This window comes from Octodon degus, unplaced genomic scaffold (genome assembly GCF_000260255.1).
Source record: "Octodon degus isolate 3935 unplaced genomic scaffold, OctDeg1.0 scaffold00125, whole genome shotgun sequence".
NCBI classification, from domain to species: domain Eukaryota; kingdom Metazoa; phylum Chordata; class Mammalia; order Rodentia; family Octodontidae; genus Octodon; species Octodon degus.
In genome coordinates, this window is record NW_004524701.1 from 7749722 (window position 1) to 7775665 (window position 25944).

General features: G+C 41.0%; 1 protein-coding gene and 1 pseudogene across 1 annotated transcript in view; both read right to left on the bottom strand.

The window, feature by feature from the left end:
• Positions 1–14984, bottom strand: part of Tspan5 (tetraspanin 5) — a 222475-nt gene extending 207491 nt beyond the window's left edge. The window contains exon 1 of the mRNA XM_004640638.2: positions 14764–14984. Coding sequence (XP_004640695.1) covers positions 14764–14844 — 81 coding nt within the window. The 5' untranslated portion in view covers positions 14845–14984. The remainder of the gene's footprint in view (positions 1–14763) is intronic.
• On the bottom strand, positions 123–449 carry LOC105743429 (annotated as a pseudogene).
• Positions 14985–25944: the final 10960 nt, after the last annotated feature.

Consider the following 25944-nt stretch of genomic DNA (forward strand, 5'->3'; position numbering starts at 1 on the left):
AAAAAATCTGGTTTTATTACTCCCAGCAGAAGGGGCTACGTGGGGTGGTGGTGGGCTCAGCTCAAGGCCTGTGTGGGCCAGAAAGAGGTGATATCGGAGTATCTGGCAGGGGAAGGTGTAAGGCCAGGCCCAGGGGCCTTCAGACATGCTTCTGGGCTGACAGGAAGGAGGAATGGCAAGCATCAGCTAAGCCACCAATAAGGTTAAGAAATTCTTGGAAATCTAGCTGCCCAACACTGTTGAGGTCCAGCTTCTTCATCATGTGGTCAAGAACACCAGGGTCCTTCTGGTTCTTTGTGAAAGTGCCCAGTTCTTTATTCATGAACGTCAGGAACTCTGTCTTGGAGAATGTGTCGCTGTTTCCATCCTTTCCAGCATACCTCTGGAAAACAGCAATCAGGGACTCGATGCACTGCTCCGTCTCTGTAGGGCTGGACATTTTTGTCAATGGATCGTAGTGGAGCGGAGCAGAGTGGAACAGAGCGGTCAGGGTGCCGAGGCCGTTCGAGCTCAGTCCACTGGGAGCACGCTGGCCCTGCCCTGCCCGCTCCTCCCCGCCGCGCCCCTACATTCTCCTAATTCACTGAAGAGGGATTTGTTCTAATAGTGTTTGTAAATAGGATATCATGTCTGCATCTTGTACAGCAAATAGCCACTAGGAAGAGAGTATGCAATGTGTTAATTATTGAAACTGTCACACCAATTTGATTTGAAACTGTCTCATTGCTATTTGTCTCTCAATAAAATTATGGGGGAAAAAGTGAATTACTTACTTGGCAGAATGAAGTTTTAAGACTGCTTTTGTGAGAGTTTTAGCACTAAGGAAAATTTCTGTTGAAAACAAACATTTTACTTTGAGAAATGCTTAAGTCAAACATTCCTCCTTTGTTAGGAAGACTTAATTGAGTACAAAGCATTAAAATAGCTGGCCTGAATATTTATTAGAGCACCAGCTGTTCCCTCCAGATTTTTAGAAATTCAAGCCTTTGTGCTAAGTGTAATTTGGAAAAAAATTCGACAAGTATAAGAGCCCTGTGTCTTATAATACATTTCTAAATAGTAAATAAAAGCTGGAATCGATATAGAACATCACTATATATCTTCAGTAGGGGAGTTAAAATGTTTTGCATCCTTTTCCAAACACTATTCTGTTACTGAGTTAGTGATTATATTACTTAAAAATTAGACCTTACAATTTATAATTAACCGTTCTGTACACATATATTACAGGCATATTACAAGAATAACCATGGGGCTTAAATGCCATTTTGCTTCTTCTGTTGTTTTTGTTTTTAGTAGGTGATGGTAACCTCAGTAGATGCCTCAGAAAAATATAAATTTTTATTGAAACATACTTTTTCTTTCAAAAGACTTCCACTTTAGGAAGTCAGACATAATCAAAACCTAACTTTCTAAAGAGGAAAGTGGAAGGAAGAACAGTAGGAAGGACAGAAAAAGGGAGGAGAGAGAGAAAAAAATAATGGGAAAACTCATGCACATGCTAGTGTGCATTGAAACCTTTCTAAAGAAAACTGACCAATAGTCATGTTTGAGCCTTCTCTTTGATTTTTGCTGTTACCCTTTTTTGATAACAGTACTGGCAAATTTGGGTCTGGGAAAACAAATGTCTCTTCCACAGCTTTAGAGCAGAGTCATCTCTAGCAGGGTACAACCAAAAAGCCTCTCCCTCCAGGGCTAAGCCTCAATAGAAACCCAGAGAAACTGAAGGAAAAAGGAAAGGCAGCAAAAGACAGTGCAGGAGATTTTCAGGGGAAAACGGTGTATGTGTTCTGTCCAGTGTCAGTGGTCAGAGCCAGTCATCTGCACCGAAGTGTGCAATGAAGACAGGCCACCACGGCCCAAGACAGAAAATTCAGTTCTTCATTAGCCTGTCAACAGGATAACCAGTTTCTATTCCCATAGGATGCTAATTGTTGGTGTATGAATTATAGAATATAAAAAAGTTCCCTTTAAAGAGATTTTCCTATTATGTTTGAGGTTTAAAAATAAACTGATAACTTTGGATTAAAAGTCATTAAATAGAGTCTTTTTTTCTTATAGTAAACCCCAGCTTCATGTGCTGGTTTTTGATCATGCTCTATACCTTCCATGAAAAGACGGGGGAAATCACATGTCCCCAAGAAATACAAGTCAGAGCATTTCAACCTTGGCCTCCCACCTGAATTTCCTGTAGGACTTAAAAAAAAACACCCACCAATTCCACCCTACATGGGCCTACTCAATCAGATGCCACAGTGGGAAGACTGAGGTTTTTTAACTTATTAATATGACTACAAAGGGATGAAATATCAATGAATCATACATAAATCACCTTGAGTTAGTGACAGGGACTTCCCTGCATGAAGTGAGTCAGACTAAAAATTCCATACAAGCAGTAAAATATTTTAAATATACTTTCTTATCAAGATTCAAAAATATATAAAGGCTTCCTTTTTCTTTCCTTAAACAGAAATTTTGTCATGGTTTGGAAGTACTCCCCACAAAGACCAATTTATTAAGGACTTAGGTACCAGCCTATGGCACTACTGGGAGGTAATAGAACCTTTAAGTAGTAAAGGCTCCTTACAGGAATGAGGTGACTGTGAATGACCTTCACAACAATATAGGAACCTGGCTAATTCCTCCCTCTCTCTGCTTTCCAACTACGACAAGGTGAGCAGCTTTGTTCAACAGGCACCCCTGCTATGGCAACCACAGGCCTAGTGACCATGGACTCAAACTGTGAGCCAAAGTAAACTTTTCTTCCTTTTCAACTAATCCAAGAATCTGGTAACTAATCCAAGAATCTGGTCCCAGTGACAGAAAGCTTACTAACATAACACTCTTTCCAAGCAAAACACATCACAGGACCCAAAATTACAAAATTTAAATGGGCAAGATTCGCTTGAGGTAAGAGAGGTCAGAGATGCCTTCTTTCCTCCACACCCTTCCCAGAAGCTTAGTACTATGGGCTGAAAACCACCAGGACTGGATAAAGCATTTAAGTAGGAGAAATATGCAGTACTATCTGTTTGCTGGGACAAAATATCCAACATCCACAATTAAGAAAGTTTATTTAGCTCAGTTTGTGGAGGTTTTAGTTCATACTTGACTGGTTCTATGGCACAGTGGCACATGGCAGAGGGCAGCAGTTCATGGTGGCAGAAAACAGCAAAGAACAAAAGAAGGAGCAGCAGTAACTGCCTCTCTCCTTATATTATAAGCAGGCTATCCAGATGTGGGGGGGTGTAGAATTCACACAGTGTCCATGCCCTCCTCTTCATAGGATGAGGATGTTTACAAAGTAAAAATCCTGGCCCCCTGCTGAGTAAACTTCTAAACTTCTCAAGTTGACACAATCTATTAACCATCTCCCTTGTCAACTTGGTACAATCCACCCCTTGTCAACTAGACAACCAGATACATTTCATTAAACCAGTTTCCCATTACAAAGACATGCTTATTCTTAACATTTCACAACTTGGACATTATAACACAGCTTAAACAATCCTTATGAATCACTATTGTCTATCAACATTACATTACACGAGAACCATAACATTCTGCCCCCAGGCACCCTAAAGACTCATGCACATCCCTTTATGTAAAGGCACTTAGTCTATCTGCAAGAGATGCCAAAGTCTTCACAGTTTCAGCATTGCTGAAAAGTCCAAGTCCAAAGTCTCCTCTGAGATGTCAGGCAGACTCTTAGCTACAAGTCCCTGTATAAATGAAAAGTTAAACATTTCCAACATTTAATGGCACAAAAAAAAAAAAAAAAAATTACCATTCTAAAAGATACAAACAGCAGGATACAAAGTATTGGGACCAAAGCTAGTCCTAAATCCCTCAGGGAAAACATTAATTAAATCCTGTAGTTCCATGGTCAACAACCAAGGCAATCTGTGGCAAACTGTGAGCTCCATGTGGCTCCAGCCCTATGGCACTGGTGCTGGTTATAACTCCCATGGCTTTTCTCTGGGGCTGGCTTTACTCCATCCTTGCAACTTTTCTCAGATAATCTATGTTCCTGGCTTTTCCAGACTTCTGGGGTTTCCACTGAATAGGCTTCTCACTCACAGCTTTACACACTGCCCTCCCAGGGGCACACTGTTTGGCCTCCCTTCTGAAATCTAGGTGGAAGCTTTCTTAACCTCAAAATTTCCACATTCTGCATGTACCTAAAACTACTGCCACCTAGATGATGCCAAGCTAGAACAATAGCCCCATTTTCTTCTCTCTTGGCTGTAGGCATTGAGTGCCTGAATCAATGCACGTTCCAACCCTGATTCCAAAGAACAAATTCTCTATGCCACCACCATTCTGGAACCTGGTAGAGGTGCTGCCTCAATTCTGGAATATGGTGTGGTTGCTGCCTCCATTCTGGAACATGGCGGTCTGTGGCTTTTTCCTCATAGCAAAGTCCCTCATCTTTTTGCAGTTCTGAGGCTGCAAAGGGCATAGCATTGCCACCTCCTGTGATGCCCTCAAGACATCTTTTGTATTCTCCTGTTCCTCCTGGGCAATTGAGATCTCAGTTCTATCTCTGCAGTACACAGCCTTCCTGGCACTTCTTTTTTAGCCAAACTCGCAACGTTTTAAATCATCCCTCTGGGCTCTTTGCTCTTCATTCTCAACATAAATCTGACTAAAAGCCCCCAACAATAGCCATGTTACTGCCTCAACATTTGACTTCCTTGAAATTTATTTTGCCAGATTAACTACTCCTCCACACTTAATCTCAGTCTCAGGCAGTCTCTAGAAGGACATGAGCAAAATGCAGACAAACGTTCTGCCAAGCCATAACACACACATCTTCTGGAGTCCAACAACCAATGCAGTCCTTCCCAGCAGACACCTCCACAGCCTGGTCTTTATGAGCAGGATTTCTATCAGCATTCTGGTCTTCTGAGCTCTGACCAGAATCTTCCATACAGAACAGCTGAAGGCATTTCAGCACTTCTCTGTCAGGCAACACCTCCAAAACTTCCCTATCTCTTCCCATAAGCCATTCCTAAAAGCTTTCTTGAACGACATGGTCAGACAGTCACAGCAAACACACCACCTCTGAGTGCCAAATTCTGTCTCAGTTACCCTTCTCTCATTTCTGGGACAAAATACCCGACATCAAAATTAAGGAAGGAAAGGTTTATTTAGCTCACAGTTTGTGAAAGTTTCAGTCCATACTCGGCTTTCTCCAAGGCAGAGTAGCACATGGAAGAGGGTACCAGTTCTTGGCATTAGAAAATAGCAAAGAACAAAGGTAGGAGCAGCAGCTGCAGCTTCTCTCCTTTCCTTATATTATAAGCAGGCTACCCTGGGGTGGGGCTGTAAAACTCACACAATGTCCATGCCCTCCTCTTCTCCTCTTGCACAAGATGAGGATGTTTACAAAGTAACAATCTTGGCTCCCCGCTGAGTCACTTAATTAAACTTCTAAACTTCTCACATTGACACAATGTATCAACCACCAGAAGTAGTAAAAACCTAAATGGAAGTCATTAATCGGAAGGTTAAGGTTTCTGATTAAGACTTAATTTAGGATAGACTTCTGTTTATTTGAAAAAGAGGTGGTTTTATTTCAATAGAAATTCAACAGAGTTAACAATATTCCCTCACTGCCAGCAAAAGCCTACACAGTTTAGCCTGTTAGAAACTAACATTTCCATCAAGAGATCCATTACAAAGCTCTTTCACATGTACCATCTAACATTGTTTTCTAGATGAGCAACTGAGAATGGCTCTCTGATATGCAAGAGTAACTTCACTCACAGCTACATTCTGCCTCCAGGCAAAGCAGAGAGCTTTGAGAGGTCAAAAATGACAGCCCACTGCCCTCTGGATGCTGGAACACTGGGGAGAATTTGTTGGCTGTTGTGCTAGGGGAGCTACCCAAAAGGGACTGCAGGCAGAGCACCATGGCCAGAACAAAGAACAAAAAGCTGTGATTGGCAAACCTTTCAAAGACAAGTGCCCAAAACCCAAACCTTTCAAAGACAAGTGCAACCCAAAACCCACTTATTTATGGCAAAAAATGTTGTAATTAAACCTGAATACTGAGGTTTTAGTTTAGAAAAAAAACTCGTACATTAACACCTTTTGTCTTAAAAGAGAAACTACACACATACCATAGGTTCCCCACTACAGGTATCTGGAAGGAAGTCAGGGGAAAGAAAAAGTGGGGAGGTGGATCAAAATGATCAAGATGTGATAGATATTTACAAATCCTCTAAATAAATGTGATTATTACATACTACAAAAATATAACAATAAAATTTAAAAAATAAAAATGTACCTTCTTTAAAATATAAGAAATGGTATATGAAATACATGGAGGAGCTAAGGATTTGTAAAGAAAAAGGTTTAGCAATGACATGGCTAACTTGTTTTCAGTTAGGAAGGACAATAATGAAGGGAGTTAAACTAAGAATGGGATAAGAGAGGGAGGCCTCACTGCAAGGAATAGACTGAGAAGCCTAGAGCAGGGAACATCATCAGACAGGTGCCCAAACACAGGCTGACAAGCAGGAAGCACAGACAGCTAAGGAGGGCAATCCTTAGGAAGGGCAGTAGCCTGTCATGTTTGAGGAGATTTATCAAGTATAGTAAGAATAGGAACAGGAATTTCACATCAAAGAAGGGAGTAATGTGGAAAAGGAAAAAATTAGACTAAACCCTCTGATACCAGGAATTTTCAGTATCACTGTCAATTTATATATTTTTAAAATATAAACCCAAATGCAAATGTTTATAAATGCATGTGTGCATTTCACTGTACTTGTAATAGCAATGAGCACACTAAGGAACCAAATCTTGGCTTCTAAATATCTTCTCCACCCAAAGGAACCAAAGCTCCTTGGAAACTAGGTCACAAGATGAGCTTGAAACACCTTGTTCTACTACTGAGAGGTAAGGAGCCCCAGAGCCAGCTAAATGACGCCAGTGGACACAGCTAGACCCAGTTTAAATCTCAAAGTACTGTACTAAGAATAACAGGTGAAAACATACTGAAAATAGAGCTGTCAGGCATGGTGGCATGCACCTGTAATCTCAACACTTCAAAGGCTGAGGCAGGAGGATCACCTTAAATTTGATGTCAATCTAGACTGCAAAGTTCAAGGCCTGACTGAACTACATAGTGAGACCTTTCCTCAAAAAACCAAAACAAAAAAAGGAAACCCATAGACTGTTATGCTAATTAACTAATTAAAAATCTGATGGGAAATTGGCTATTTACATAATTCCAAATTACTGTACCACAAAACATTTATACATTACAAAAAAAGTAATAATATGACACAGAAAATACATTAATCAAGTAATAATCACCTCAGTTGGGCAAAGAGAAATCAGTACCATCTGACACATAGCACACTTTTGAACTATTCCTGCCAAAAATATGTATGGCCTGAATCTAAACTTCAGGAAATGACAGACAAATCCAAATTGAAGGACATTCTACACAATAACTGGTCTACAATCTTCAAAAGCATCAAGATCATGGCAGTGAAGGTGTAAAAGAAACTAAAAAGAGATAACTAAATACAATGCGTAGCTTTGACCTGGATTCTGTGTTAAGACATTACTGGAACAATGAAGAAAAAGAATGAAGGCCAAGGACTGTATGCATCAATATGATTTTTCCAGCTTAATAGAATAGCCTATTTTATGGGAAATACACATTCAAGTGTTTGTTTGATGCTAGCAACTCTGCTTCAAACAACTCAGGATTAAAACAATTCTGTGTACCACTTGTAATTTTTTTATAGATACATGTTGGGGCTGCCAAAGCTGGAAATTGATCATATGTAGGAGGCAGGATGAGGCTTCATTCATTGCCTAATGCAGTTAAGCTACCTCAGTCTTCAGAAAAACATCCCGCCTGGACATTGTTGGCTATTAGACATTAGGTATCATTGTGTCTTGTAAATTTGGAAAGGTATAAACACTCCCACTATGGTTTGAGGGTCTTCTTGCCAACCAGGCAGCTGGCCACTATCTGACCCAACTCTTACCTTGTCTGTCTTTTCCTCATTCCTGCTGTCCTTTCTCCCCAGATCATGTCAAGAGACCAACAGATCCCTACAGTGTGAAGTATGTTTCAAAGTAAAAATTAAAAATCAACAAAAATAGCATAGATAAATGCAAGTTACAAGGAGAAAGATCATATCTAGTTTGAGGATAGGTGAAACTACAATGATTACAGCAGTCCAGAAACAGATTCAGCCTTTAGAAGGCTGTAGGATATCTTATAGAAGCATTTTCCTAGGCAGTCAGAGATGATTCCCATTTACTTTTTAACAATTCTGTAATCCATTTATAAAACAAACTTATTAAACATTACTATGTTTTAGACAATGTGTAATTTTTTTATGAAAATGCCTGAAAGAACCTACACAGGAGACCCTTGGAACCCAATTAAGTATGGTGATTCAGGAAGTTTGAAGTAAGAAATTTAAGATAGTCATCAGTACTGTATGTAGAAAGAAGCATGTGACTCAAGAATATCCTCTTTAATACTTGAACTTTCACTGATAAATTTTCAATACACTACAGTAGTCTCTCACTATTTTGAGGTTCAATTTTCACAGACTCACTGTTTCCAGGGTTTTCAAAATTAATTTAAATTATTTATTGTGGATTTTTCTCCATATCACAGGATTTTGAGTACCACACAGTATACATATGCTGTTAAAATTCCATAGGTTTATGAATTTTAAAAAAACATTAGAAGTGTTTTTAAAAGTGTGGGAAAGATTTATAACAGTGTGGGGTTTATAAAGTCTTAAAATATATATAAATACCAAAATAAATATAATGTCACTACTTCGCTGATTTTCATGATAAGTGACACAGGTGTATCTGGAATATAACCTCTGCAATGAGTGAGGGACCACTACACATAATATTATTCTATCATATTATTTAAGAACATTTTTGTGAGTGTTAATCCTGGTCAATTTCACTAGATGAAGAAATGCTTAGCAGATTAGTACAGCACTCTCCTGGGTATGTCTGGGCTGGTCCTGGTTAGTATGTATGGTCCCTTTCCCATTCCTCTTCAACTACGATCCCTACTCTATTCTCCAGTCACCAGCCTCCCAAGAACCGGAATTGCAGGCACACGCCACCATGCCCAGTCTCAACTGCCATCTCAGTGCGCCCTGGGGGGCAGGGCCAGCACAGCAGGCCTGGAGATCCAACCCCCAGCCCCTGCTCTTTAATCCACTGAGCTATTTGGCTGGCCCTAATAAGCTGTATTTTAGAAAATAGAGTAGTACAGGATTCTGAACATCACATGGTCACAATTGAGCCAAGGTTTCCTTCCCCTCCCCCTCCTTCTCCCTCCTCTCCCCTTTCCCCTCTCTCTCCCCTTCACTTCACTTTGCCACACTCTTCCACAATGATTCTTCTGACACCAAACCAGCATACTGTGGACTGAACTCCCCAAAACTGTGAACTAAAATTAAACATCTTCAAATTGTGTGTTGTATACTGAGTTCCAGCAAGAGGAAAGCTGACTAACACAACTTCATCCTAATATTTTTGTGCTTGTGGGTGGTGTTAATTGTGGCATATGCAAAAATTTTATCACTTTTCAATTATGAACAGAATGACTTACTTAATGTTTTATTTTAGAATAATAAGCATCTTTTAAGGTAAATTTCAAGCCAAGAATCCTGGGCTACAGTTACCAAAGATACTCAAACACTCCAAAAGTGAACCTAATAGTCTCTTCAATGCAGGTAAAGTCAAATTACATCTCTATGCTCCAGTTCCTTTATCAGTCAGAGTTATAATATGCCACAAGACACTTTGAGATGCTTAGAAAAAAGACAATGGTAAAGCTCTGTTTAAGATCCATATTGCAGGGCTGGTGAGATGGCTCAGTGGTCTAAAGCACCTACTTAGAACAAGCTTAGCGAAGCACAGGGACCACGGCTCAATCCCCCAGCACCACATGCCAGCCAGCCCCGCCCCCTGGTGGGCTGAGCTGGCCACACACACAAAAAAAAATAAAAATAAATAAATAAATAATTTTTTTAAAAATCCATATTGCACATACTTGTTTGTTATCCCATCTACTTGGGAGGCTAAGAGAGGAGAACTGCTTGAACCCAAGATTTGTGATCAGCCTGAGTAATATGGCAAGACCCCTTCTCAAAACAAAAAAAAAAGGATGAAAACAGAAATAACACATTGCTTTCACCTCTTGCCAGGGACTACCTATTACTGCAGACTTTAGGACAAAATGGCCCATTTAAATGACTGTACCTGTCCAATTCCATGGGTGGAGGAGAATATTATTTGGTTCTTCAACATTTCCCTTTGACATCATTTCCCTCATCAAGAAACCATGAAGGGTGAATGCTCTGGCACCTTCTCATAGCCCCACAAAGGAGTGGTCAGGAGGAGCAAGTCAATGTTGTTACCTTCCTCACTGAGGTCTATTTACCTTTCTTACACTTTTCCCACACAACACTTCCATAACCATATTTAGCTTTCTTCCTACCACCTCACTGTAATTCAAAAGGCAATTTAGACTTCCATATGGTTGCCACTGAAGCTAACAGATGTCTAGGAAATTAAAACAAAAATTATGACTTATAAACTGCTGATATATCATCATTCCAGAACATCTTGCAATTTATAGTGAATCATAAGATAAGGCTTGCTACTCGATGCCCCCCCCATGCCCTAAATCTCCCTCCTCTCTGAATTTAAGCCCTGTAGAAGCAAATCAGATACAACGTTGTGCCATAAACTCTGGATAATCCTATAACAATGTAATATTTGAATATACAACAAAAAGGAAATTTGGCCTCAGGTTTTCAAGACTGTTGATATTTCTGGTATAGGAGAGATCAGAAAAATGCCTTTATTCTCCCCCAACTCCTTCAAACTTCCACTGAATTATGAGAACTTTTTTCTAGTAAGTCACAATGAAATCTGATGCATCCATTTCTCTCACCTTCTCTGGAGGTATTATTATCACCTAACTGTAATGATGCTAAGGTACCAGACTACAGCATTCTGGAAATTCTGTAGCCCAAGAAGGAACTAGTATGGTATCTAGAGACAATGATTACTCACAATTTGGCAAATATTGAAACACTATGCTGAGTAGCATTTATTTTCATAAATCCTTCAAAGTGTAACTGTTAGACAATGTTACCTTCCTTTATGAATGAGAAATTAAGGGATAGAGAAATATTGTATTTTCCAACCTGATCTCTAGAATTTCACCTTGACACCTGCCCATCAAGAGAATCCATTTCTCCAGTTCCTTGAAGCTGAGAATGTCTATGCACATTTTAACCAATGAATCAAATGACAGTGACACTGAGCTAATTGGCCAGTAGCTACATTTTCCAGTCTCTGAGACAGGAAGAAACCATACAAAGGTGTTCTAGCCAGCCACTATGTCTAAGCCTGGCATGAGCATCATCCACCAGTCCTGATAGAGCAGCATTTCAGACAACCCACCCCAAGAACATTCAGGTAACTCCAGCCTCAACCATTTCTCCTTCAAACTGCACCAAGAAGTCACCCTGATGAGCTTGGCCAAGGGTGTTATGCAGCAACAAATAACCAGACTATTGATATTAATTTACTACCAACCTACTGAAACAGTTCAGTATCAAAGCCAGGCTCTAAAACATCTATTGATGATGGTTAATGGAATATAAGAATTTAGTAACTTTTCCTTCTTCCACCCCAAAGCAACATTAGGTTTTCTGAAAAATATAATTGCATAACACCATTTGAATCAATTTCCTCTGTCTTGAGTTTTTCCAAAATGTAATAGAGAAAATAAAAGTTTTCCCCCACCATCCTGTGATAATTAATGTGAAAGGAATCTGTTGACTTTGCTACTCAGAATATCAGTACAACTGTTATATAAAAGGGCTCAGATTTTACACATGAAACTGTAATTCTAATAATAAATATATATGTCATGATTCACGGGCCTACATTTGAGATTCACAGTGTAGAAAAAGAAGCAAGCATATTATACCAATAACTAAACAAACTAAGAAGTTAGTGAAAGGTTTTTTTTAATAAAAAGATCTTTGAGGAAGAAATGAAAGTACTTTTTTTCCATAATTTAGAAATAAAGTATTAAACTTGGTCTTTAGTCAACTCACTAAGAACTAAAGTCTGTATTTTAGTAATGCCCCAGAGTAATATACACTATTTCCAGTATATATAAGTACCCAACTCTTGTATTTTTTTCCCAGCATACTAGAATTCAACACAGTCTTTGTCAGAGGCAGGAAGAACTTTACAGCTCCACCAATTCTTGACTGTAATGAGAAACTGAGGCACAGGGCAGTTAACTAACAAAGAATTGCATCAAAGACCTCAAATAAGACTTGCTCAGATGACCCTGGCCAAATCACAGACTTGTGAGCTACAATTATAAAGTTTTGGTTGTACCACTAACTCTTGGGGTTGTAAGGATCCAGTAAGAGCCAGACTGTCAGCACTGGCACCAATGAATGTTCAATTTTATTCTTCCAGAGCTATACTTCTAGATTTCTTTAGGAATTTCAGATACACTCTTGTCATCAGTGTAAAACTGAAGGATTAGGAAGCCTTCTCTAGCAATCATAGGTAGTGTGGTGACTTTAGAGACAAAAAGAAACTTTTCGAAGCAGGTTGCCAAGTTGCTAACTCCTCTTCTTCAGTCACAAACATGTTGGTCTGAATTGCTTCAATCAAATAAAATGGGTTATATTCTTGCTAACCATCACTAGCCACCATGGCCCTGATAAACCTTGAAATTTAAATATGGGTAAATTCAGAACAGAGAGCAGGATAGGAAAGGTATGTAGTGGTACACACAAAAAAACTCTGGGCACAGGAAGGAAGAAGGGTGTGTATAAACTAAGAAAAAAGGCATCGGCAAGATAGCTTAGTGGATTAAAGCGCGTGTTTGGGCAAATGCAGGGTCCCGGGGTGCCATGCTGGCCCCGCCCTTGGGGTACTCCAAGATGATTGGGCATGGTGGTGCACACCTGCAATTCCTGCACTTGGGAGGCTGAAAACAAATGAATAGCTATGAGTTCGATCTGTGTAGTGAGACCCTGTAAGCCCCTGTATTAAATACACTAAATAAAGTGAGGTAAGGAAGGGCCAGCACAAGCAGCACCCCCTTAATAATTGTGCCTGGGGCTGCTGTTTCAGTTCCTCAACCTTAGTCTATTTCCAAACAAAACTGCTCCTCCCCTAAAAAAAGATTTTTTCAAAATCAGTCTAGATGCGCCTCTGTTCCCAAACTCCTTATGAGTAGTCTGTAGTTCCTTCAAGGTTTCCATAAGGCTAAATTACCTCTGCGTTCTCACAATATTACACCAAACCATGAGGGAAGCAGGCCCAAATCCTTTCATTTCCTGCTATGAAAATGCAGAGAAAGCTCCTGGGTGCTTTTTCGGTGCCCTGTAGCCTAGTGGCGCAACTTTTGGAAATGTTGAAGCAGAAACCAAAAGCCTAGATTCACTCCCCCATCGAAGGCCAGTCCCAATTCAGCAGTCCTCACCTCTCAAAGTCACCGAGCGCTAATAAAATCAGAACACCTCACTCTGAAATAGGACTACCTACTGCTTTTAAACATTTCCAGAAAGGGTAGGGAAGGAAGCAAAGAAAGTAATTTCTTCAGGCTGTACTTTTCTGTGAGGAGGACCCAAGGGTGGAGTGTCTTCTCCCCAAGTCATACACACTCACATCCAAACAAGCACACACACCAAAGCGCTGCCTGTGAACGGCTGGGTACGGTCTCTATTCAAATGCCCACCTCACAAATCTTTATCAGTCCCCAGGACCGAAGATATGCTGAACCAAAACAATCCCTTCCATTTCCTTTCGTACGACACACCTGACCAACACAAAACACTCCTATAAAAAAGAGAAAAGAACCCGGTAAAAGTGTAGAAAAAATGACAACAGTTCTCACAAATAGATGGCAAACAGCCAAAATCAAAGGAGACCAAATAGAGATGCACTGTGTTCAGACCGCTGTGCATTGTGCCGAGTCCCCATAGGATCATTGTTTACCCCACCTCGAGTCGCAACTTGGAGACCCCTAGCCGACGCCTCCATCTTTCCTCCCAGGAAGGGGTGCCCAGCGCGGGGGAGGGCGAGCCAGGACAAGCCGGAGGAGGAAAACATCCCTGTCTCCCAAACCGCCGATTCCTGTCGCCTAGCTCAGAACTCTTTGTCTGGATGCTGAACGTCTGTGAGATCCCCGCGAAGAATCAAAACAAAAGAGCAGGGTCCCAGCCGAATTACCTTAGTGGCCGAGCAGACCCTGAGGGGCCGGGCAGAGCACCGCCCTGTGACCCAGCCCGGGTCCCGGCTGCCGGCGAGCTCCCTCACGCACCTTCCCCTCTGCGTTTCCCCGAGGGTTTACAAAACCAGCCGCTGTGTCACTCCTCTGGAGGAGGCGGAGGCGCGAGCGCGCTGAAACCTGTACTGCCCGCGACTTGTTATTAATCGCAGACAGAAAGGACCGCTGCACCCCACACGCACCCACACGCCCACCGGGAATCCAGCGAGCAGCCGCGCGTCCCGGGCAGGGCGCAGGGTCCGTGCGTGCCGGACTAGCACGAAGCCGGCGGTGCCCGGGCCGCCCCATCCCGGCCTCCAGCCCCGCGGCTGCCCTGCGCCTCTCGCCGCCTGAGCTCCGGCCTGGCCGGCTCCCGCTGGCTCCCTAGAAAGACCGCGGCGCCCTGGAGCTGCGAAAGCTGTGGGCTCACTCACCCAGAATATGACATTGAAGCCAAAAATGAAGTATTTAATGCAGCAACTGACTTCAGGACCTTTGTAGTGCTTCCCGGACATCGTCCGGGCTCATGAGGGCTCCGGCCCCGGCGGCCAGAGTGTGTAGCCGAGCCCGGCTGGAGCAGCCCGGCGAGGCTCGGATCCGACCGGCTAGCGCCGCCCGCAGCTCCAGCCCTCGAGCGCCCAGGCCGCCGGGGCGCGAGCCGAGCCGAGCCGAGTCGAGCCGAACCGAGCCGAGCCGAGCCGGGCCGGGCCGGGCCGGGCCGGGCCGGACCGAGCCGAGCCGGACCGAGCCGAGCTGGGCCGAGCCGAGCCTTGCGCAGAGCGAGTGGCGTCCGCAGGGTCCGGGAATCAGACAGTCGCGCAGCTGAGCGGCAGGATAGGACGCCTTTGGCCTTCACCGCCGCTCGCCCCTCCCACCAGAGGGCCCGCCCCCAAGCCCGCGGCCCCGCCCACCCGCTGCTCGCCCCGCCCCCCAGGCCGCAGCTCCGCCCACCGTCAGGGCTAGGCCGGGCGAGCACTGTGCTCCGCATCTTTCTGTTCTCCTTGCTCACCTGTCGTTCCTCTGTTCAACACCAGGCACAGGGCAGAGAAAGGGCGTCCGGGAGCGTGTGGGCGGCAGCGGTACCGACTAGGGGACTAGCGCAGGGCTGGGCAGCCAGAGGACGCGGGCCGGGAGGCGCGGGGGCGGGGTCTCCAGGGCACTGCGGTGGCGCAGCTTGCGCCCGCGGAGGAGGGAGTTTGGTTCTCGCGGTGGGTAGGGGAGGACCAGTGGCCCAGGAGTACCATTTGGACGAACGCCTGTCCACTCCGCGGGCTCTCCGTCGGCTTTCCCGCCCACCCCACTCTCCCCGGAGTGCCCTCGGCCCCTGTGGGCTCCCGACCTCTGGGGAAGGCTGGCCGTGGCTGTGGGCCCCACCACAGCCGTTGTGCCCATTTGTCGCCCAAGCAGATGCCAGTGCCTTGTAGAGGAAGGAAAACTTAAGGGAATTTTCTTAGGACTTTAAATATCTTGAAAAACATGAAATCCGGAATTTTTTCCGGCATCGGGGCGATTGTGTACTGGGTTCCAAAATCTTCCTGTTTAGTGAGCTTCCCAGTTGTATGTAAGTGGGAATCACCACGCGCGGTTACCCTGGATAAGGGCTTCTCCCTTTTCTCAAAAGCTGGCTAGCTGATGAAGTCAGTCAAGTTTTGGTGAAGCAAGAAGTTATTTTTTCCTGCAGTCAATATGAGATAGCTGGACCTGGCCTTCAGAGGAATTGAGGCTATATTGAGGAATGGCAAGCATACTCCCAAAGGAAAGCAGCCACGTGAGCCCACACATAGAGAAGATGGCGCTGGCTAACACCAGAAACTAGCTACAACCACCTCTCTGAGGCTTAAAAAACAAGGTCTGCTTTCAGTAGCAGATTTCCCCCATCAAGGGCAAAGCCTGACAAGCTTTACCTAAGCCTATTTGTGCTAGGTTGTAGTTCTTTCTATACATAGACAGAGAAATTGATGCAGGAATACTGGCTAAGTCAGAGGAAAGGTCTTTTAAACTGAGGAGACACGTTCAGGAAGAGAACTAGAAACTGGTTCCAGTTGAGGAATTAGTTGATCTCTAAATGTGATTCATCTTTGAAAGAAAAATCAGTTCATGCTAATACCATTTAGAGAACTTTTTTTGTACCCAAATCTTATAAACTGAGTAACTGCTTTAAAGATACCAATACTCAATATATTACCAATACTCAATATATTAACTATGGTTATTCTCCTTTCCTGTTAGGAAATTTTGCTTTACTTCCTTTTCCATAAAATAAAAAAAAGAAAAATCAGTAGATACATCCCATATGCCCAGGCTGCACACAAGTATAGTCTTTGTTGGACATCCGCCACCAGAGTAGCACATTTGCTATGGTTGATGAACCTCCATTGATTGCTCCATCATTATCGCCCAAAATTCATGTTTATATTAGGGCACACTCTTGGAGCTTGTACATGCCACGGGGTTACATAGGTATGTAAGGCTGGTATCCACCATGGAAGTAGTGTACAAAGTGTTTCCACTGTCCTGAAAATCTGCCTGCTCTATCTGGCACTCCTCCCTTCCTACAGCCCCTGGCAACAGGGGTTCTCCTGTCTCCACAGTTCTGCCTATTCCAGAATGTATGAGTCTTCCCATCCATTACACTGTGAATGTAAAACTGAGAGAAAAAAAAAAGTATCAAAAGGAAAAATCAATAGAGAAGGGAAAGCTTGTATAATTCACTGGCAAATTGGGAGGGGTCATACACAAAATTCTAGACAGATTAATGAATTAAATATATATTTTAAATTCAAACAAGAAAACAGAATATCTGTTGAACTTCTCAACAGAAGTAATTTTCAACTTAGAAGCAATAGAAAGAAATAATCAATGACCATGACTGGGTATATCTTTAAAACCTGTGTCAATTTTTTTTCATGTAAGATAACTAGAAAAGTATATTGGCAACAAGTATGAAAAATAAAAGCCTGAATATCTGTAGTATGAGTAGGATTAATAACAGCTAAAGAAAATACAGAATTTCAGGGCTGGCCAGATAGCTCAGTGGATTAAAGTGCCTGCTTAGGTAGAGTGCAGTGGCCGGGTTCAATCCCCAGCCCACCCCCAGGGCATGCTGAGACAGCAATTGAGACTGGGCATGGTGGGGCACATGCCTGTAATGCCAGCACTTGAGAGGCTGAAACAGGAGAATCACTACGATTCGGATCGACATAGTGAGACCCTGTAGACCCTGTACTAAATACAAAAAAAAAAAAAGTAAATACAGAATTTCAATTATTGTGTGTAAATAGAAAACAATCTACATAAGAAATCAAAATAGTAACAAATATATGGAGAAATTTACTTACTAATGTTAAGGTAACAATAAAGGAGTGAAGATAATGAGCATTGATGTTACTCAGACATTGCCGGTGTCCTTGTGAAATGGCTTCATCTATTTGGAAGATATTTGGTTGTGTGTAGCAGGTCACAGTGCTCCTACATTGTGATTTAGCATTCCCATTTCTGGGATTGTAGCCAAGGAAATACTACAAAATGCAGAAAAAGATGGGTTTCAAGTTGAACATCATGGCATTATTGATATCAAAGATGTGGCCATACGTTAAAGACCACAGTTCTCATTCCTATTACTGTGTCCTTGCACATACTGTTCCTGGCCCCTGCCTGCTGGGGTGCTCTTCTTGCTTTGTCTATGAACTGACTCTTCTTACCTATCCTTCAGCATTTTCGTTCACTAGTTTGAACACGCCTTCCTTTCCTCCCTTGACATCACCTGTGCTCCTCCTGTGGCACTTAGAGACTGTCCGTAACTCCTTGTGTAGCTGACTCTCTCCCACTCTGCCATGGTTCCATATTTTTTATCTTAGTGCTCTGCAGATGTAGCAGGTGCTTTGTACACATTTATTAAAGAAATGAATGTATCATTTGCTGAAATATCTTACAAGCATTAAGGATGATGATTATGAGGAGTGTTTGTCAATGCATGAATACATTATAATACTAACTTTTAAAGACACTATGTGAACTTATCTCCAAGGAATGTTGTGAAATGAAAGGAGTAAAGTGCGTAAGAATATACACAGTAGCTACTATGTTACAACAATTGAATGTGTTGACAGAAGAATATATGCACACATATTTCCTTGTTAGTGGAAGAAAATAATCATCACAGTGGGGGCACATTACAGGACTCCAAAGTGTTTGTGGGAAGGACACCTGCTACATTTTAAAAATTACCCTTTTGTTTTTGAAATTTCTACTGTGTGTGTGTAATACCTGTTTCATAACATAAAGCACTTTACTCATTTACATAGTTTTTTTTTTTCATTTGTAATTTTGGTACAGGGTCTCACTACACAGATCAGACTTGTGGTGATCCTCCTGTTCTCTGCCTCCCCAGTGCTGGGATTATAGGCATGAACCATGTCACCTGGATTCTCTCACTGGCTCCTTGTACCCCAGGGGCGGGGCTGGCATGGCATGCAGGAACAGGGATCGAACCATGGTCCCTGTGCTTGCCCAAGCAGACGCTTAGCCCACTGAGCTATCTTGCTGGCCCTCATTTTACTCATTTATATGAAAAAAAAATGTTAGGAGTTAATTTCTGCCAAATACTGTTAGTTGATAGGTTGTGGAGTTACAGGATTTTGTTTTCGTGTTTGTGGTTTCCAGTTTTTTTGTTGTATTGCTTTTACTTTGAAGAAACTATGTTAATTCTTACACAAGTAATCATATTTTACACAATTACTTCCTCAGCCAGTAAGTTCTGGTCCATTTGGGGCAGAAAAGTGAGGTGATATTTTGCCTGAGGACTGCTGCAGCCACTGCTTTTATAATATGAGGTTGAAAAATGACTGATTGCTTTAATTCCTGAAAAGTTCGTGAGTTTTTCAAATGACAATGAAAACAGGTAAAGCATATTCCTCTGATACTGGCCTGGCTATGCAGTAAGACATGCTAAAGCTTTGTAACCTGAGATGCCATGTGGAACAAGCCTTACAGTGTCTACATCCATCTTATTCTACTCTTCTACCCACCTTCAACCTCCCTTCTCTTTCTGTCTGTGTCATTCTCTGCCTCTCTGCTCTGCTAGATCCACATTTTTTTCTGTCTTCTCTGCTACCAGCACTGCTGGTTGTCTACTTACAGGCCTCAAGATAAAGACAGAATGACCAGATCTACATACCTCTCCAAGGGATAAGTGGTGACACCTGGTCTAGTAAAGTCCAAACAGATGTCAGTTACTTCAGTGGGTGACCAAGACCCCTGGAGCCATCCCTTCCTGAAAAGGTGCTTGTTCTTTCCAAGTACACTTCCTATGTGACCTGTTTTCCCATTTGGATCTATATTACCTAAGCAGCTGTACTTGTAATTTTTTTTTGATTGATCATAGCTTTAGCCCACATCATGCCCACCTCATGATTTTTTAAAGAGGCCTTTAGTTTTGGGAATGGGAGGGACCCTCTGCCACCTCATCATTTTGTTCTATAAAACTTCCTCTCTGAAGTGGGGTTCACCACAACCCATGGGGGATGCTCTCCTGTCTCTCAGGAACTGTCTCTTTCTCAATGTAATTTCCTACTCTTAACCATTATTGTTCCTTAGAATTCCTAATTTGATTTTAAAGAACACAAATTCAGCATATCAGATATATAGCAGGTTGGGAATTGGTTTATTTCCCATATATAATGTTGCAGATCCTATATCACTGTTACTGTGTAGTTTCTTTAGAAAATACTCACTGATTAAATTTATTCCAGGTTCTTCTTACCTCAGACAAAAAAGCAGATGAGACAGGACAAAAAACAATGCCAAAAATTTATTTAAAAAGTGATGGTTTAAGTCATAAGGCAAAAATGAGCTCTGCAGAATGAACTTAGGCTCAACAAGAGAAAAAGAACTAAAGTTTTAAAAGTACATCTTAGTCTAGGAGACACTGTGTAGGCTCATGAGAGTGGGGTCTGCTTGGCATCTTGTCTCTTTTATGCTGTGCACATCTTGTTGGAGCCTACAAGAGGTTCTGTATTTAGGGTCCTAGGCATTATTGGGCCTGTCCTGGCCAAATACCTGACAGATCCTGCTTGTTTTCCCAGCTGGCTTTGCCACACTCTATCTTCTATAGCAATCCTACCTCAATCCTTTAGGAAGTCAACATAAAATATTTTAATTAGTAATCATATAACATTAAACCAGGTTTTTGTTATACTTAATGCATTAAATATTGGACTTTCTGTTCTTTGATTGAAAAGTGAGTGAATGAAATGGCATGTCTTTCTAAAACACAATTAACTAATTCCCCCAGAATTGTTCCTTACTTGCCCTATAATTCTCTGGACCTGTGTCCACAGTGCACACTAAAGAAGACCAGGTTGCAGGGCTCTAAGAAGAACATAAAAAGAGGCAAATGTGATCAAACTAGTGTATTTAGAACACCATTGTTGCACTTTTAAAAACAATTAGCTGTACAATAACATTCTGTCTTTCATAAAATACAACAGAGAAGTCATTGATTTATAAAAATTCTAGCATTCCACCTTCATTTAGTGCTAGTATATCAACTTCCTCAGCTGTGAAATAGCTAGAGATGTGAAAATTGGGAAACCAGGCCTCCCCTTCACCTTCGGGCAGTTGCTGGGAGTTGGGGCAATGCTGGTTAGGGCACTGGAAGTTCTCCTTCCCATACTGAGCAGAGTGAGGTAACAAAAACAAGAAACCCTCATGGGATTTTTCTTGAGCCTCTGGATGAGCCAGGGGCTGCCCTTTGAGATGCTTGGAATCCTACTCATTCTCTGCACTCTCTCTGGTCCCATTAACTAACCCAGTTCTATCCAGTGAATTTTCTTTCCGATTTATTTAGTTTAAACACTTTTCTGTGGCTTAGACCAAAAAAATCCAAATCAATACTACGTGAACTTTCAAAATTTCACCTTTCAGAGAAAAATATTAACTTTCTGACTTCAAAACTAAGACATATGCATTGCACAATATTTAGAAAATATATCCAAGGACTCATTCATGACAGCATTCCAAAGAAAACTATTATCAATATTTGTTATGTTTTATCCATTAATAAGTTTTTTGTGTGCTTGATCTCATTGTGCACAAAAAAAACCCTTAAATTTATTATACTTTCTGTTTACCAAAACCCAAAAGTAACACAGAAATTTGCAGCAGACCAGATCCAACATTCATCTGAATTTACAGGCTAATATTCGGCCTAGAATCTATCTTCATTACCCCATACACCCTTGAGCATCTGCCTCTTCTACCACATGTTCATCTTTGTTTCATCCTTAGAAGGCAGAAGTGCCTACATGCTCCCTTAAAGTTCTACCTTCCTTTTATCTCCATATAATTGCAGAATTGTAATTATATCCACTGTCCAGACTTCATCCATCACCAAACCCAACTATTTTCCCAATTTAAGTATAATTCAGATCCTTCTGATAACTGCTTCTCATACCTGTAGGCATGCTAATCATTTCTAGCAGTATCCTCTGTCAACCTTCTAGTTTCTTTTACCTTCCAAAACTTTGCTTCTGTGATATGTCACTGTCCAATGAAAGAATAGTTAGTGAAACATTGAACTTAATGTTCTGTAATAGAAACAGATGTTGGCAGACATATCAGATACCTGTTTTATTATATGTAATCATTTGATTCAGATAGATAGATAGATAGATAGATAGATAGATAGATAGATAGATAGATATTTAGTACAGGGTCTATAGGGTCTCACTACAGAGATTGGAGTGGTAGTTTTCAGCTTTACAAGTATTGGGATTACAGGTGCGCACACCATGCCCAGTCTCATTTGCCATCTCAGTGTGTCCCAGGGGCAGGGCTGCCACGGCAAGCCAATTATCAAACCCCAGTTCCTGCATCTGCTTAAGAAGGCACTTTAGTTCACTGAGCTATCTGAATGGCCCTAGTAACAAATATTTACTTAATACATTTCCTATTAAATTATCTATGTCTATGGTTCCTGCCATAAGATAGTAATAAAGAAATAAACAGGTGAAAACATGAATCAGAATGGATTCAGTGCTGATTGCAACAAAATGAAGTACAAAATGCATATGGTTAATGCTCAGATTAGAAATGTGGGCAAAAAAGTCTCTTCCAATTCTATTCCCCTCCCCCCTTTCCCTAGTAATAAAATTTACTGAGTGCAATTACTAGGAACAAAAATTAATTAAATGAACTAAGATTGTCCTTATATCTGAATCATGTATTTGAATAAAGTCAAAACTAGTTCAATGTGTTATATTTTGCACTTAACCATTATGCTGCAGCTGGTGTGGAAAACAGTTCATTTTGGTTCTTAAAAATGTTAAACATGAAACAACCATATGATCTAGCCTATATCCTTACAAAATGAAAACAGGCACCCAAATGAATATGTATGCCTTAATATTCATAGCAGTACAGTAACCAAAAGGAATAAGCAACCCAAGCAGAAATCAATAGATAAATGAACAAAATATTGAGGATGCACACATACAATAAAATATTGCTTAGCCTTAAAAAGAATGAAATTCTGATAATTGTTATAAAATAGATAAACCTTGAAAACATTATGCTAAGTAATAATAAGACAACCACAGAGGAACATTCTGTTTCCATTTATTTGTTGCTTTGTTTTTGGTTTTGGTGCCGAGGACCTAACTCAGGGCTTCCAGCTTGCTAGGCAAGTATTCTACTGCTAAGCCAAATCCCTAGCCCCTCTATTTCCATTTATATAATTTGCTTAGCATACAGTATTTAAATTCTTAGATAAGTAGAAGTAACCAGAGGCTGAGGAAAGAGAAAAGGAGGAGTTATGTTTTGTATGTACAATTTCTGCTTACAATTAGACCTATGAATTTTGGTATACACATTTTAGGAACTCCAAAAAAATTATAAAAATAAGAAGTGATTACTTATAGAAAGATCTATTTTATTGAAGGAATTTTCCAAATGTTCTTTTAAACAGGAACTCTTCCCTAATAAATTTAATCATGGTTTTTTTAATTGATCATTAGGAATGCAAGAAAGGCTGATGAAAGCATATTATTTGGGAGGAAGTACCAGTAAGCTCCAAGCTGTAGCTCAGAAAGCTGCATGCCCAGTTCCATACAAGAGGCCAACCTAAATGTGCCCTTCTTCTCCTATGGGATATAGACACTGTGCAATCTCTATTCTCACCCAAGAATAGAGATTCTATCTCTAAACACAACACAATTTCCAGTTGATATATGGCAGTGAGAATGTAGCTACCTTCTACACACCTGACCTGTTTTCATTTCCATGCTCTAGCTCCTTTCAAATACACTGCAAATTCTTTGAGGGTAGAAATCAAGTTTTCTCTGTGATATGAGGCCTTGCAAGTATTTCACACATGTTGGGTGTATAATATTATCTATTGAATAAGTGAATTAATTAATAAATTACTAAAAATGGTCATGTTCTGTAAAAAGTGAATGAACCTGTTCAAAAGGAAGGAATTACTGAAATGAGAAGGACAGGAGAGGGAGTGGAGGAAAGAGATATGTCTTGGATGTAAGTAGGATGTTTTGGTTGATTGTACTGTGGATTTCTGCTGGCCTATGGAAAGTAGCAGTTAATGCTGAAGTTTTGTTTGTTTGTCTTTTGTCTTCTCTTTTCATTTTTCTCTCTTCTTAATTTCTTATAACCTTTTTCGCTTTTTTTCTTTCTTTTTGCAATTTGCATTTATATATCTGGTAATCTGAACAACTAATTGGAAGACAACATATGCAATACAACAAACACTGTTGAATTATATTATTTTATTTAGTGAAGTTCTGTATCATTTCTAACATTTCCTTTTATATTACTATTCTGTATTCTCTTCAAAAACTGGTCATGGAAATTCAACAATATTGGTTGCAAAGCAGCTCTGAAATTCTAATATATAGGAAGTCTACTATAGTAGTGAAAATTCAAATGACACACAATTTTAGAAAAATAGTCCTCAAAGCATAATATAAGAAAAATTTTGGGGCTGGTGAGATGGCTCAGTGGTCTAAAGCACCTACTTGGAACAAGCTTAGCAAAGCACAGGGACCACGGTTCAATCCCCCAGCACCACAGGCCCGCCAGCCCCCCTGGTGGGCTGAGCTGGCCACACACACACACACACACACACACACACACACACACACACATAAATTTTAAAAAAAGAAAAATTTGTTAAAGTTTATTTTATCTTCTTCCATAAAAGGACCATATTTTCTTTTTGCAATTGTAACTGTCTTATACCCAAATGCACCGTGTTCATTGAATTCACAATTAGTACTGTTGACAGAATGAATGACAAGGTGAAAAATAGCTTTTTTATTTTATGCAATGAAAAATGCATTTTTTATTTTTTACAGGCATGGAAAGCATATTAAACCATCTGCTGATTAAAAAATGCATGTTTTGACTTGCATATGAATCAAATTATCATACATAAACCCAACATCTTTGCATCACTAGATTCACAGCTATAGCCAATGTAATTTTTCATGTTTTTTCAAATTCATCAATTCCAGAGTGACATAATTAAATTATTGAGCATAAGAAACACAGTAACGATTTATAACTGAAAACGAACTTTTATTTTATTTCAAGTCAATGATCATTTATCCTCTCTAAAAAATTAAAAATGAATGAGATCATTGAAAATTTAAAATTTTATGTTCAAATTTGCCCTATAAATACTTAATATCACCCACAAAAACTAACAATTTGAGGTATTGGTCACCCTCCCTCTATGGTAAATTAACATCAATGAAAGTACTATACATTGCCTCCTAACACTGTTGCCTGATGTAACTGCAGGAATGAGTGTGCTTCAAGCTGCAGCTTCTGTGGCTTCATGTTCTTCCTGCACCTCTGCTCCAGATGCTCCAACACCATCTTCTCTCCATGACTGTGTGAGGGCAAAGAAGATTTTCCATGAACTAAAGAAATGTTCTGTGTGTTGTCCCAGTAATGGACCAGGCCAACATCTTGGGAGGAAGATACATCTAAACTGCAGACCTTAGATAACTACACCAGGTCTGAGCCATGACAGTTAAAAAGGAACACAACTTCTCTTCCTTCCAATAATTCCACAGTCCCTCAGTTTCCTGGAGCAACTCTCTGGGCCCAAGAGAACAGCCTGAGGGAAACCGTTAGTGCCCAGCCTCCCCTTGATCTGCTTCTGCACCTTGGTCCCTGTGTCTTTCCACCAGCACTGCCAGTGAGTCTAGGAAAGCAACAAGAGTCTTCCTAAAGCAGTGTTTTCCAACCTTAGCTGATTGTAAAGAATGCTTTGGGGCCAATGACATAATACAGATTCCTAGGACTTTTCTCTAGAGGTTCACATTGATGAATCTGTTTGGAATCCAGAAATCCAAATTTTAACAGGTGCCATGATGATGCTTTTCACCAGAAAATTTTGAAAAGACCTAGTTCAAACACTCTTCAAAGTGCTCCTTGGAGTCTCCAGGTGGAGAGAGCTGCCATATATATATATATATATATCCAAGCATGGGAGACTGGTGACTGATGAAGGGGAGAGTGCTTCATGCACTGGTAAGTCTGTGTACTGCAGAAGTGTGTTATTGAGATTGTGCTCACGTACCTTGGACCCCACC